This window comes from Strix uralensis, chromosome 1 (assembly GCF_047716275.1).
Source record: "Strix uralensis isolate ZFMK-TIS-50842 chromosome 1, bStrUra1, whole genome shotgun sequence".
Lineage (NCBI taxonomy): Eukaryota > Metazoa > Chordata > Aves > Strigiformes > Strigidae > Strix > Strix uralensis.
In genome coordinates this window covers 90,692,558-90,708,601 of record NC_133972.1, presented here as the reverse complement: position 1 = coordinate 90,708,601, position 16,044 = coordinate 90,692,558, and the positions used below count along the sequence as shown (strand labels likewise).

Here is a 16,044-nt window from a genome sequence, read left to right as displayed (position 1 = left end):
AACTGACAGAGAAACCTTGAGTATCAGTTGCCTATCTCAGTCATTAGCTGTATGAGAGGCATCACTTTCCTGTCTCTCTAGAAATCTAAATAAATTCGAGATTTACTTAAAATTGTCCCAACACTGAAGATCATTAACTCTTTCCTGGAAAGAGAGAAAAACATTTAAATTTTAGATGGACCTAAACAGAATTTTTATTCATATTTTTTATTTTCCCAAAGAACAATGTATTTCTATGACAATTACCCATATATCTTCAGTATGTATTCACTGGTTATTATGATTTTTATGCAAAACTGAAAATACTAAATAAATGTAGCTTAAGTGACCAACCACAAGGCTGACCTCAAAATACCGCTTTTCATTATGTTGCTGTTTGTGTTTCTAATATCAGACTCCCAAAAGAAGTAGCAGAATTTTATGAGAAGTAAATAGTTGTTTCCTGAACATTTCCAGTCTTATAAAATGGAAGAGACATGGGCTGCTCAGACCATTTCTTCCAGTAAACCCGGATGATACTTGCTGACTGGAGATCAGGAAAGTTCTAGTATACTTCTCTGAAAGTCACAAGGGGGGAACATGCTGACCAGTCATTCTCTGAAGGATCCAGAGAGCAATGGATTTCACTGTCCTATTTAGTTTTGGTTTTCTAAAGTGTCCCGCTCAAACAGGAATTGCATGAGGCACAGAGGAATTCCTCATGACAGTTTGCAATCAACACTTTGTGGCAGGATCTTTGAGACTGAAAGGTGGCTCCACAAGGCTTGTCAATAGGGGAGATAATGAAAGAACGGGATGTTCTGGGTCAGCCCAGAATGAGACTAGAAAAGATTCCTTCCAACACTTAGAGACTTTGCTTGCCTGTTGAACAGCCTAGCATGGAGGCTCTGAGAAATTTGATTTTTGCATCAGAACCTCAAATAAGTGAGGTTTCAAAAGGTTTGAGGAGGACTTCAGATCTTCAGACACAATAATATATTTACTTCTGGATTTTCTGATGTGCCTACTATACATGCTTCTAGAGAAATATTACAGGACAAATCATTCTATTCTATTGTTATAGAAGGTATCTGAAGGCATCTGATATACAAAAAAACCCTGATTCTGTTCTTAGTGGAAATTATGTGTTTCAGGTAGGCTATCAAACAAATTCAGCTTCATACCCAACCTAAATTAAAACTAATTACAGCACACAGTATATAAAATACTTATTAAACTGCATAAAAGATCTGTGTAAAAACACAATTAAAAAAATGAGATCACCTTTTTGTACTGTACAAGGTGATATTATAACTTCTCTGAGGAAAGAATGGAGGTATTCACACCAATTTATGTAGATTTAAGGGCTGATTTTCTGCTCAACTGAAATATAATATTATCTAAGCAAAATGTAACCCTTCTTGTCTTGATGGGAAAATGACTCAAATCACTGTCATGTGTATGTATAAGAACAGCCAACACGTGCTTTTGTCATATTCTAAGACATAAAGAAAATTTCTTTGAAGCTATTTTGTCTGCATAAACCAGTAAGAAATGTGATTTTACATTTTTTATGTATGGACTTTTTTATTTTGTTGCAAATTCCTCCTTTCAGCTTCATGTTCTCAATATGCATAAATGTTGTATTTAATGAACAACAGTCATGGTGAACTTTTAAAGAGAGAACAATGCTCATTTTGAAGAAGAAATAACAGATTATGGCATTAGCTACATCAAGGCCACCAGGCAATAAGTTCAGTGGTATAAAACAGACAGAGTTTACTTTTATGTGACTGAAAGAGGTGTGTATTATACAACCTTTATAAAAGACACTGAATTAAAGCTTTTTAAGATACTGGGGGAGATAAGAACCCTTTTAAAATCATTATGAATTATAGAAATAACATTTCATTCAGTTGCAAAATCTTTTTTAAGATGTTAAATAAAAATTTACATACATACTTATCTATTCAGATGCAAACCCCCCAACATTCTTTATGTTTATTCTCTTTTGCACATTTTCTCTGGTTTTCATTCCTCCTACTGTTAATCAGGCCCCAAACACATATTACTAAATATGAATACAAATTCACTTTTATTTTTTAGGCTGTATGGATATAATTGATGCCTACAAGACTCAACAACAAATCCACGTGAGTACTGCTAAGTGATGTCTGTTAGCCCAAGTGAAAACTGAAATGAAGAAATTATGTCCCTTTGTTGAAAAGTATTTTGAAAAAATGTTACTTAAATATAATAAACCATGTCTCTGGGTTATTATACAAGTAAATTTAAATCTAGCCATATAATATTAGCATGAGTTGGCAGACCAGGAAACGTTCACTATGAAATCAGTTGGGGGGTCTTAATACAAAGATGGATTTAACTATGGAATTAGAATTGTGCATGGAATTCAGATAAGAATGAAATAAATGGCAAGAACACTTTATAATTAATAGTTTAAACAGACTGTGATAAATATAGGAAATTCATATAAATTATAATTGTGTGATAGCTTGAGCAGTGACATTTAGAGTCTTCATAAGCAAGTCGGTATTTACATTACACAGTGCACAATACTTGACCATTTAGATGCTAGCTGGCAAGTAAGTCAAAGAATAACAGTCTGTGAGAACTGAAATATATATTCATTGCCACAGATACACTTTCTATGTCAAGATTCATGCAGTTTGGTGACAACTTTCAGCCAAATTTTACTTCTTTCAAAGAAATTTAATATGCAAAACCCTTATTCAGAAAAATGAAATGATCTTAAAAAATTCAGTAAGATTTAGTTTATTATAAATGTTAGATATGACCACTCAAAAAGCACAGAATCTTTAAATAACTGTTTCTTTAATTTCTTTTCTCCCTGCCTTTCCTGAAAAGATTTAAAGTATCTCAGGAAGCAATGTGGAGAAGCTTACGCTGCTAAAGTTTATGGTTCAATAGGTTTACACAGTAAAATATTTTCATCATGGTAGATGCTTATTCAGCATTCATCATCATATTTTAATTACATACATAGGGAACTTTTGAAGTCTGTTGCTTACCTTCTTTAGGGAAAGAATTCCTTCCCTTGTTTCTTTGTCAGTAGATATGGAGAACACCCCAGACCCATCACCATTTATAATAGTGTACTTCATGTCTGCATTTGAACCAGTGTCTGCATCATTTGCTTTGATTTTGCCAACAGCTGATCCAACTTGAGCTGATTCAGGAACATAGAGTTGATAATGTTCTGGGGGGAGAAAAAACAACACAATAGCTTGGACATTTTTTAGCCAAACTAAAGTAGAGAACCACTTGATACACTTCTGAGTAAATGGAAGAGTATTTCATATGCAAAACTGACAAGTAAACCTATAAAATTATTTAGATTCCTGAAAGAATTCAAAAGGGAATTGTATTTTACTTGGGATGCCTTCATTCCCTATTCAAAATCTAAATTACCTAATGCAGGATTTAGGTTTTCACAGTTATTTTTGCTATTCATCACATAACACAGAAATTAACTTTGAAACTTACTTCAGTATTATTAAATGTTTATCTTCTCTATAACCAAAATATATTTATCGTCACCAACTTACCATCAAATCAGTAGTCAAATGAGTACTTTTGAACTGGAAAATCTTTGTGTGTTAGATTTAGAATTTGTTTTTCTGAAATTCGATCCTGATCAGCTTTGCAACATTGCATCAACATGTTGCAACACTGAATCAACACATATTTTGCAACATTGAATCAACACATTTATTTCTACAGAAAAAATGTAATAAATCTTAACATTTTACCATTACCACTTTGTAGTGGTTTTGTTGCAGCACAAAACCTTTTGCACACAAATTTTAATTGGTATTCACAGTAAAGTGAACATAATGGGTACCTAAAAGTATTACACAACTGTGCCCATAAAAAGCATCCATAACAAGTATATGACCTCCTTTCATTGTTTTTATAACCTGTTAGGTTAATCGCTAGAAAATAAGATATTTTTTTGAAAGATAATTTTCTTTACTGTCTCTATCCTTTTGGATTAAATCTCCTAACAGGTACAAATTTGCCTGGGAGACAGGAAGGTGCCACAAGGAGAAAAAAGTGGCAAACAGACACAATGTGATTGCATAAACCTCAATTTCCATCTGAAAGTAGGCCTCAAAGACATCTCAAAGAAATCTTCTTCAATAATGCTAGTGTTGTAACACAGCAGGGATGCTGAAACCTACCAGCACTGAAAAGGAGAATACACGTTCAATAGAAGGTGTGTACATACTAATTCCCTGCCCAAACAACCCCTCATCCAAACTCCTCCCCAACAGTCTTCACAGTTTACATCACAGACCAACCACCAACACAGAAAAGAGAGCAAAATAACAATTTCTGTTATTAACTATCTTCCGAAACTCTACAGTTTCTTCTGTATTTCTCTTAGGCATTCTGTGATAGTGAATGCAACACAGCAACACTCAGGTGCAGGGCAGTATGTCAGAAGACACTACAAATCAAAGCTAACATGTTGTTACAGTTTGCTGAGTTTAAACTAGCTAGCATGACTGCAGAGGAACCCTCAGTAAGCATGTAGAAAGAGAAAGGCAAAACTTAAACAGAATTCAGAGATTAAACCTGCATTGTGGCCAAACCCACTATTTGTTGGTTGGAATGAAGAAATTATCAATCTACAAAAGTTGCAATTGCAGAGGGAATGGATGCTATCACTAAAATACAACCAATTTTAGACACCTGTTAGAAAATAGATTTTATTACAAATTTGTCTAATTCCTTGCACAATGGTTCCTAAGCCTATTTGTAGTCTTGAATTGTTTTTGTAATACTAGCCCATAATACTAATAAACAAATAGGAGTGTGAGAAAGATAGACGAGTGTGCTAAACTTTGTTAGTTTGAAAGGAAAGAGAGGTTTCCTAGGAAAATGAACATAAGTTACCATGCATTAGGAATATCTCAAGGGAAACATGAAGTGTCCAGCAGAACAAGAGAAAAAGTATAATTTAGAATGTAAAAATAAAATACCAACAGTGATATAACAGGAAAATAGCTTAGTAGTTGATTCAATTGGAACACACCGTTAATTCTTTGATACAATTCTTTGATGTGCATATAAAAAACATCTTCACAAATTTCCAAATAAATGCAATGCTCTGCCTTGCATTCATTTGCAAAGCTTCATGCTTACGGATGATGTCAACTGACACTTTCATACTGCTGCTTGCTTTATTTCATACATAAAATTATAGTGATGGGATGAGATTCATTCTGGAATTTAGTTATTGTTAAAATAAATGTGAAATGTGGTCTTTTGACACTTTTGCTCTGACTAATGCATTCCAAAAAGGAAAAGGTTGAGGCCATAAAGAATATGTTATGTAGAGGCCATAAAGGATATGTTATATAATCAAGCCACTTCAGGAACTGGAAGTGTTATAACCATATGATGGGGTGAACTAATTAGAGACTTACAAATAGTCAAGCTAGTTCAAATATATCCACATGACACTACACTCTGCTTTATAATCACACCCCAAGTGCTAGCCATCTGTTTCAGAAAATCATTTTACTGATACCAGCTTCAAACATTCTGAAATACTAAAACTTCAAGCAGAACAAATATTTGAAATCACTCATTAATTATCTGTCAGTATTTGCAGAACTGAGATGTTTCCAAAAAATGGATGGAATGAAAAGAAAACTGATAAAAACTATAAACTATTAGATCGTAAGGTCAGAAATGTCTCCCAACAAGTATTTAAACATGGCTTCACAGAGACAGCCTGAAGATGTCTCATACAGACATAAGCCAAATAATTACAAACAATAGTATCTAAAACCAAAAACCACATAAAAGGATAAAACTCAGGTAATAATTCCGGTAATAACATGAAGGTTAGGTAAAATATATTACAGAAGTTTATTTAGACTAGCGGTAGGAATTGGAAATGTTCTTACTAAACACTAAATCATTGTAAACTTTATTACTGGAAAGTAGAATATTCAACCAAAGGCTCAGTTGAAAGTTCCCTTGGGCACTGAATAATGTGGGATGCGCATACTGCGAATTTATGATTCTTTATTGTAAGCTATGAGTCTGTCTCAACCCTCTAAAAATCGGTTTCACCAATTCAAAACTGTTTCACCAAATCTGCCCGAGTTGAACAGAATGTTACTACGCTCCCAGCATTGCAGCTTTCCAGGAGCTGTTGTAAAGCAAGTATTTCAGACACTCTTGGGGATGTTCTAAATGGTTCCAGAAGAGCTGCCCAGTGGCTTATGGATCAAGATTCTTTAGAGGCTGATTGGTTTCTCAGTTTTTGTGCTGATATTCATTCAGATGTATTCACTTAGCTCATGAAATGAGTAAATTAATACTCTTTTCCAGTAAATATACTGTATAGTATAGTCATACCACTTTGCAGGACTTTATGCTAATTAATTAAAACATTGTTCAAGTGCATATAAGTGATCTTCATCTTTCTTTCAATGGCTTATCTGTCATTGTAGTACAGAAACAATTTATTGATCTGTAGAACAATTTAATTCTCATTTCAATCAGCCTAGAGGCAAGATATAATGCTGTGTTTTCTCTAAGAAAAGAAATTTCTCTTGTTTGAATCGCTCAAAAAAAGAAGTATGTCAGTATTTAATGCAAGTCAATAAGCATGTTATTCACTTTATTTTATTCATTAATTTATTTTGTTGACAATTTTGAGTTTTATAGGTTATAATGTCCTCTTGAACAGTAGGAATTACCTTACTTAACAAAGGAAGGCAGAAGAGGCATAATAGTGAACTAATAGAGAAACAAGTAAATATTTGGCCTGATCTTATTTGTTTATCCAAGGTATAGTTTTAGTAACAGGATAAATACTGCTTGGTGATGAACCAACAGATGCATTCATTCATACATCACAGCTTGCACACTGATGCCTTTGTCTATCTACTAGCAAACTGATAAACACAGCAACTGATTGCCTTAACATAAAATACCACCATACCCTAAACATATATCAAAGTGCTATGTGAAGAAAATTTGCTTGAACCTACAACTAGCTAAATACTCAGTCATGAACCAAGTTAATAAAATATGGAGAATAAATGGACAGTAAGCCACCAAATTAATACGATATGGAGAATAAACGGACAGTAAGCCATGCTCAAAGTATGAAGATTATGAGCACAAAATTCAACTGGCAGCCAACTAACAGTAGTTGTTCAGGAATGAAAACTCTGGCCAAAACTGTTTAATGTCTTAACTAATGACCTGAATGATGGGTTGCACATACTCACAGCAAGTGAGTGGACAATATCAACTTGGGAAAAAGTGGTCAGTATGCTGGGGCACAGGGCTGCTATTCAAAGTGACCTGGACAGGCTGGAGAAATGGGCTGAGAAGAACCTCATGGTGTTCAATGACAGCACCGGAGGAGGAACAGTGCCATTCACCACTACACGCTTGGGGCCAACAACCCATAAAGCAGCAGAAAAGGAACTGAGAAGGACCCTTCAAAACTTAACTAGAAAAAGTCCTTAGCAACTTGATCTAACTGAACCTGCTTTACACAGGGCTTTGGGTCAGATGATCTTTGGAGGTCCCACATGAAACTATATTCCTGGCATTCATGAAGCTGTATCTCACATTTTAATGCCAGCCATCTTGGATAAAACTAAAGTGCAGCTCCAATAGTGGACTGTGCTCAATCTTGCTTGGTGGCTTTCTTCTACAAAGTTATTCTTCATTCACAGAGCTGATTGTTATCACCACGTGTAATAGATTATTCTGGATTTCTCTTTTGAGACTGCAGGTTTTTAGAAGTCCATTTCTCACAGTATGTCTTGGACATTTGTTACATCTTTCTTTATTATGCTTATTTTTAATATAATAAAGCCAATTTTAATCACTATGAATACATTTAATCATTATGAATACAGAACTTTTACAATTCCAGAAGCTCAATCAATTTTATATCTACTGTCTTTGTTCTGAATACTCTTTTTGATGACAACATCCCTTTCATACTATGAAATTAAGGAAGAAATTTTTAGGATGTGTGTTTGGCTTATTCTTCCCTGCCAAAAAAGCAACACTTTCACACTTTCTGAAAATATTTGAAGTTATTTCCTATTTGCAAATATGACACTAAAACAATCTTTAAAACTCAGACATTTTGCTTGCCTTGAAACTCTGGAGAACATAATACTCTTGGGTCAGTTTAGGAAAAAAGCCATTCTTCTTAGATGCAATAGACTCCTTTGGCTACAAGACGACTTGTGCATCCTCATGTCTCTGCTTTTTACATCACAGTGCAAACCAGGAGTTATGTCTGTGGTTAAGATTATAATCAGTGATGAGCTTAATTTATTTTCCACGCAACTTTGCCTTTACAGACAGTAACTAAAAGTACCTGAGAACTTTCTGACTAATTTTCAGAGATCAAAGCATTCTGACTTTTTGTACAAACTGTGAAGTTTATGCCACTCATGGGTAAAAGCAGAAACATAAAGAAAACTGGGTTTCCTGGATTTTCAGATTCAGTACTTTCCTGTAGGTATTCAATACTCATTTGCTATGCAAATGGCATGGGAAAAACAACATATACATTCCATAATCATCACTAATGAGCAACTTAATGGTTGGGCATGACCTGTAGCAGCCACTAGAGCTGTGCTGTGTTGAGCGTATTCTGTCATTTAAAGGGGGACCAGGCAGCTTTGGTCAGCAGAATACAGAACACCTGTAAAAGGGATATGCTCCATTTGGACTATGTTTATTTGTTTGTTTGTCCCTGGCATTAGTACAGATAGGATTGTGCTCCCATAGGGGTTTAGCTTCATAAAGGACAAGAAAATGAAGGCAGTTCTAAAGAACAACCCTTAAAATGGAGTCGTCCTGCTCCCAATTCTCCACTCAGTAAACAAACAAAACAAACAACCCCCCTCATTCCCAAAACCATGACTGCCTCATTCAGAACACTTATAGAAAAAACCCTTTTTTTTTATCTAGAGTATTTCAAAATTATTTTGATATGTATGATATATATAATGAATAATCTACCTTGTACATAGAAATCCTCATAAGCAATATCCAGTTAAGTGAAATAAAAAACACTGATAGACTCCATCCTACTGTTAGGAGTAAAGTTGATGCACATAGCTGGCATTGAAGCTCAGTATACAGACACATATTTTCTACAAATATTTAGTCTGACTTCAACATAAACATATTTTTGCCCCTCTCAGCTTTCCTTTACATTTGAATTCCATAAACAATTCTGTGATCAAGATTTATTGTTGTAAATTCTTTTTAAAGGAGAGTTTTAAAATCAGATACTTAAATACTCTTGCAAAATATTACATTTAGTTCCTTTAATTTTTACAGTAAAATCTGATTATGGGAATCACACTTATCCTGCTCAGGAAACAGAATATCATGACATTTCCTATATGATCAAATGCCGTAGAACAACTTATGTCATATTTCAGTGATAAATGAATCAATCTTGTAGATTTAACTTCAAATATTGTGCAAATACGAGAACATAACAATCTTCTCACAAACAAATTGAATAAGAAGACAATTAAGCACATCATTGGCATAATATTTTCCAGTCTATGGAAGCATGTACTCAAAGATACATATAGTTTATTTCTTATCTCTAACTGTCTTTGGTACTTAATGATCATCAGCTCTTAAGTAAGTAATGTATTCCTCACATGTCCATCTCTTTAAGCATACCATAGGTGAATGATTGATTCTAGCACGTTAGAAAGATCCAACATTAGAGAAATTTTAGAAAATCACTCAGATCACTGAGGCTTGTCCCTTCTACCACTCTGTCTTCTCAGGATATTATTGATGCTAGCTGCTTTTTAAACAGTCCTTGTGCAGCAGCCTTGCTAAGCAGGTGATTCTAAATACTTCTGGAGAATCACAAAAGCAGCATATTTCTCTTATGGTTAAGATGAACAACTGCTGTCTCTTGGCCTGACACATTCAAGGCACACACCTTCACTGGGTAATACAAGCATATAATAGCATTTTTCCCATTTACATGTGCTCCTGACTGTCACAGCCAGAAGGAAACTCACGCTCTGAAAACTGACAGAAATGGAAGCTTGCTAGCACATATTTTGCCTGCCCCATGTTCAGTTTCTGATGTGACACTTTAGTAATTTCTAAACAAAGAACAATTATGTTCAGGGGGCTTGAAGATCTACTTGTGATGATTCTCTGTAAAGGCAGAACATCAGTCTATTGAACACCAACCATACTCACAAAGGAAACATCACTCACTGGACTAAACTTTACATTTCAAGTTAGCTGCGATTAGCGTATTGGGCAAGAATTCAGTTTTGCAGAAAACTCTCAGTATTAACCAGAGGTGTTTTAAGAGGACAGCAAAAGGAATTATCTTTGAACAGCCCTTAAATTTTCTCATGAAAGTCCACCTTTTAAATCTCATTATGTTGACTCAATTTCACAACACTACTAAAAAGAAGTTACATTTACTTTTTAAGTAATACCTGTTTTGGACATAAACTATAATAATACAGGCTGCTGTATTTTGTTATCACCTAGAAATATCTATTTTCCTGGCGTTTTCCCTGGCATGTGCATATATGTTTCTCATTTTATCTTTTAATGAGCTATTAATAATTGCCTTTCAGTAGATTAATCATGCACACCAGGCTCATCCTGTATACTATTTACACAAAGAGCTGTTTCTGAAGCCAACTTTGTCTGACCACTAGGAAGGAAGAATGATCCTCCCTAAATCTTACAGATGGAAAAAATAATCAAGTAATATGATTATAACCTATATTTCTTTAGACATCCTAGAACACACATATGATAAAAATTGTTGGTAATATGTGAACTATAATTCTAGAAAAGCATATCCTAAATTGTGAATCACCTGTGGAAACAATGAATAAGGTAGTAGAAAGAACTTATCTGTGAAACATGGGAATGAGAAAAATGAGAGCAAAATAAAATTTCCAGGGTGGTAACTTCACTTTTGAAGAAAGGGAATAAAGTTGTATGCAGGAATGTATCTTCTGAAGAACAAAGTATTAGGGTTCTGTGCAAATCTGGCTTTAAATCAACTTTCTACACATTCTTCCAGCCTGATTTAAGGTACTACTAAAAGACCTAAGCATCTTTTCACCAGTAACTGATATTTGGAACTATTCAATTGCAATACATTTTACCTTTAGTATTTTATAGCTAGTAGCTGTTGGAATAGTCACAAAGGTAGTAAGTGTTGTAGTGTGAAATATGAAAAAGGCATTTCTCTAATTACAACGAAAAAAAATTTTATTAAATAAACAACATTTAAATGTAGAATAATTTCTGGAAAGAAATGATTCCTAATACTCCCTGGACACTGGATCATTGCTGGACTCATCATCATCACATAAATGACACAATGAACAGGAAACTAGATTACTAGATATGAAAGAAATCTAATTTATGAAGGTGCAGTTGATCAGATGTCAGCAATCTTAAGACAAACCACTTATCAAGTACTTTTCTTGGTTTGTTTCAAATCTGAGTTTCCTGAGGACACACGACTTCTGTAATCATTTTAAATCAGTAGTTTCCAGTAACTGTCAACCTCTGTCCAGTTTCAGGCAAATCTAACAAAAGAGCAGAGGCCTCAAAGACATTATGTTCCTACAAGTCTCTTAGCAATTACTGGTTGAATAGAAGAGAAAGACCTGCTAAAAGAAAACCAGAGAAAATTCTGCTTTACTCATCTCATTTGGCAGCAGCCAAGAGGTCAATCAGCAGGCAGATAGCTCCACAGGAGCACAGGACAGTCTACAGTGCGTGGTGGTGGGGAGTGAGAGGATACTGATGGTTATGTATGGGGATCATAGGAACTGGATGTACTATGTGGAACTGGGGATATGGAAGGGACCATATTGGAGTGTAAATTCCAAAAGAAAATCAACAGCAGATACCTTTGCACTTAATTAACTAATGAGTTATATTAACAAGTTTGAATAGTAAAGACCTTACTCACACAGAACAGAATTAATGTCTACTTCTGGGATGTGAACTTACTTTTTCAGAACTAACTGGAGTATTTTCACACAATATTCCTAATTAAACATAGCTGCGTACTTTTCATACAATGATACTGTAAAAAATGAGGCAAAACTAATTATGCATATACATAATTTCACATTATGTCTATATACTGATGTGAAACAACCAAGCCTCAACAATCAAGCCTTATAAAATATGTTTTAAGCCATGACTTGTATTTAAATTCTGCTTTATCCTAAAGAAATGAGCTAGATTTATCAAACAAAAAATATCTACAAATGGGGTATCAGGGAAACCATTTCGTTGTAAAATTAGACTGTACACACAGTAACTACAGATCTACACACTGTCCAGAGTGTAATCATTAGTACTTGATGGACAAAACATGTCAGTGGAAGCATCTGCCTAGTGTGATGATCTTAATGCAATCAGAATCTATTCATAGTAAACAAAGCAAAACATGCACAATCTATTCATCCTAAACAAGACCAGAGAGAATTTATGAAAGAAAACTATACGGAAAATTCTGATGTAACTCAAGGCTGATAACTGTGTCTTCAGTAGATGTAACACTTTCTATCAGATTACTGAAATAAATTTATGACTATGAAATTAGGGCCCTCAGCCATCAACCAAGGGGATCTGTCAGTGGTAAAACTAACAAGAACTGAGAGATGCTGATTATTGAAAAGCAAGAATCTTCCCATGCAGAGTACTGTCTGTCAGCTTACATTAAATAGATAGTTCATTTATGACTGGACTCTCTAAAGAAAGGAAATTTGTGGTGATGAAGAAAAAGAAATCAGTATTGTACAAGATACACTGAAGTAACTTATAAGCAAAATGTATTTGAGGTTTCAAATTCCTGTGAATTCGTGCTGAATTCACAACCCCTTGCCTACTTCTGAGACATACTACTGTGTTTTGCAAGCAGAATTTTTCAGCTATGTTTCCTATTCCATGGATTATTATTACCATGCATTTCAGAACTGCAACCATCAGACTGATAAAAATATGCAGTAATGTTTCATCTTCTTCCTCCTAGACTTTTTGATATTTTGGAAAACTGTAGCTCTTCTGTTAGTATTTTCTTTGAAAAAAAGTCAGCTATATTTAGAGTGAGTCCAGAAAAAAACACAGTAAATTAATTTAAGCAGATATATTTACAACCTCTAATTCTAGGTTTTAAATAGATTTTTAAAGTGTTTCTTTAAGGGGGACAAATCCTGCATACCTTGCTCCATATGCATCTCTAATGGACACTAATCTACCAAAGCCAGAAAGGTACAATCTTTTAAATATATAAAATAAAGCATATTTCTAAATAAAACAAATAATAAAAGCATCAGTCAGATGTGCTTCACAGCATGTTCTCAAGTAAAGTACTTATACAGTTAGATTCAAAACTCACAAGTATGGTAATGGATAAAAGGAAACTAACCAAAAGAAAGTCTGCGGTTTAGCTGAGGCTCAGCCTGTCCCAAGGGTTATACACTTGATATATGCAGTTTTGGTTAGCACTTCCCTTGAATTCAATTCTGAATGTGACAAGCCTCAATAAGTCTCATTTAGCATTCCGTCTAATAAGGAAATTGAAGAGAAATTTAACTGAAAATCATGGCATACAAAGAAAAGAGAAGAAAAATAAGCAATGAAGTTATTTCTATTAGTGCAATACTCATGTATTATTGTAATAGTTTGTGATGCTAAGATAGCCTGATTTTAGATCATCTATACTTTCGTTCTGTATCACTAACATGTAGCTAACTTTCTTTTGCAAAGGGTTTAAATGATACTCGTTGAAAAGGAGTAAAAAGGTAATGTTACAGTCATAACTGTGGTATAGGAATCCTGTGTAAGGAAAGATAAAGCAAATGTTTGTACTCTACAAGACTTTTTCTAGGATTAATATTTTCTGTTTAAAATGACAAATGTTAAAATAAATTTTTGTTTTGCTTTGTTAAATAATGAGTTTTCATTAAATGTGAAATGACTTTTGTAGTTTTCAATAGTATTTTTTGCAATCATTAGAATCCCTTAAAATGTATAGAATATAACCTGAACATATTCTTCCATTTTGGAAAAAATACTAATACAGGTAAAGAAATATATGTGCCAACATACAGTTCTGCCTGCCAGTCAGTTTAATATCGAAACCCTTCCATTCAAAATAAAACAGGCTAATTCTTGAAACCTGATATGTAGGGATCCATTTGTCTCTTGAGTTTGCAGGAAACTTAGGACATTTTTTATACTTTAACTATTTTAGATGTTATATTTGTTCAAAGATATGCCTTACCTTTTGCCTTTCCAATAGTTAGGAGGTATTAAATAGAGTGATGGATGCAATGACAATTCTGTGGAACATAAAACCAAATATACTTTATTTAAGGCTGGTTTCAAAGGCTTTATGTTTTTTTGTGTTTGCGAGACACAGAAAAAATACTGATTTCTACAACACTTTTAATGAGCCTTCTTACTTCTTGACCAGATTTTACATAATTCGTATTGTTAGGGAGGTTTTTTTTTCCCTGGAGCTTTGTGATCTCTATTATTGTTTATATATCTTCTCATTCAAACATTTTAATGCATTTCCTGGCGGATGTACCTATAGCTACCAGTCCATTAAGTTCTACAAGGGCTCATGCAGTGTCTGAGTTCAGATTACAATACTCTTATTGTCCTTGAGCCAATCTTCAAAGGAAAGCAGGTTTAGCTATGCAATTACATTCCAGAAGACTTTTAAATAAATTGCCGACTGAATTCAGAAATCCTACAAGACTTCATCTGCTGTGTCAGGTCAATGTGCACCCAATGAGTTGGATAGAAATGAACTTCCTATTAGTGGTCATACTAAGATATTCTAAGAGTATTCTAGCATATACTTTTAATATATGCATGTGAGAACATTTGGTTTGACATCAATATAGACAATTCATTTAACTAGGATAAAGGCAGACTCCACCGTAGCATAACGACAGTGCGAAACAGCTTAGGTTTTGACTATCTGTAATGTAAAAAGTGATCTTAAAAGTTCACATGGGTAGAGAGACAGAAACAAGAAAAAAATTAACAGATCTATATGAAAGCAGCCAAAGGCATGCTGGATTAAGTCTTTTAATGTGTTACCTTTTGTTGTTGTCTACCATTGGAACAATATAATTCACTTATGGGATCAAAATCACACAGTTATTGAAATATATATTCAAAAAGGAATGGAGAATAACCCACATGACAAGAGTGTTCCTTTGTCACCCATCTCACTCTTACTTGGTGTTTAATTAAAAGAAATCTTCACTTGTTTAATTGAAAGAAATATTCTAGCTATGCTATCTCTGTGCTTCATCTGAAAACACTGGAAAACTGAAAACTATTGGTGAATCCAAACACTTCCCAAGCTGCCTTCTTCATTAGTTTGAATACTAATTGGATTTCGCTAACAGCTTCTTTTCAAATCAGTTATATGCTGAAATTGTACATACTCTGAGGAAACCTGGGTGGATTGTCGTTGACATCAGTGAGTGTGATATTTACAGTTGTTGACCCTGACAGCCCTCCGACCTGCCCAGCCATATCTTTGGCTTGAATGACAACGGAATAATGCTCTCTGGCTTCCCTGTCCATGTTGTGCAAGGCAGTCCTGATGACTCCTGTGATGGAAAGAAAACAAACAAAAGAAAGATCAGGATTAGCTTGTTCGAGCAGGAGGAAAGGTTAAGCATAACCTTTCTTTTCAGGAAAGCTGGAGCATGGCAGAGTTTCTGGAAATGCAAAGCTTTTCTACAATCAAAATAAGATGGCTTTAGTTGTTTGTGTTCTGTATATATATAAAAATATAAATATATATCTATATATATAAAACAATGCCAGATACTGCTAGACAATCAACTTCCTTGAGAATATGAATAAATTAAAATGATATATATTAAAACAACTATTATATTAATAATTAATTAATTAATTGAACTTATATAACATTCCCAGCCAAAAGGTACATTG

At 34.1% G+C, this 16,044-nt stretch overlaps 1 protein-coding gene across 1 annotated transcript in view; it reads right to left on the bottom strand.

Annotated features, from left to right (window-relative positions):
* CDH18 (cadherin 18) overlaps positions 1–16,044 on the bottom strand; it is a 273,391-nt gene that overhangs the window by 53,452 nt on the left and 203,895 nt on the right. Inside the window, exons 6-7 of the mRNA XM_074873928.1 lie at positions 15,528–15,695; positions 3,033–3,220 (exon numbers count right to left, since the gene is read on the bottom strand). Coding sequence (XP_074730029.1) covers positions 3,033–3,220; positions 15,528–15,695 — 356 coding nt within the window. The remainder of the gene's footprint in view (positions 1–3,032; positions 3,221–15,527; positions 15,696–16,044) is intronic.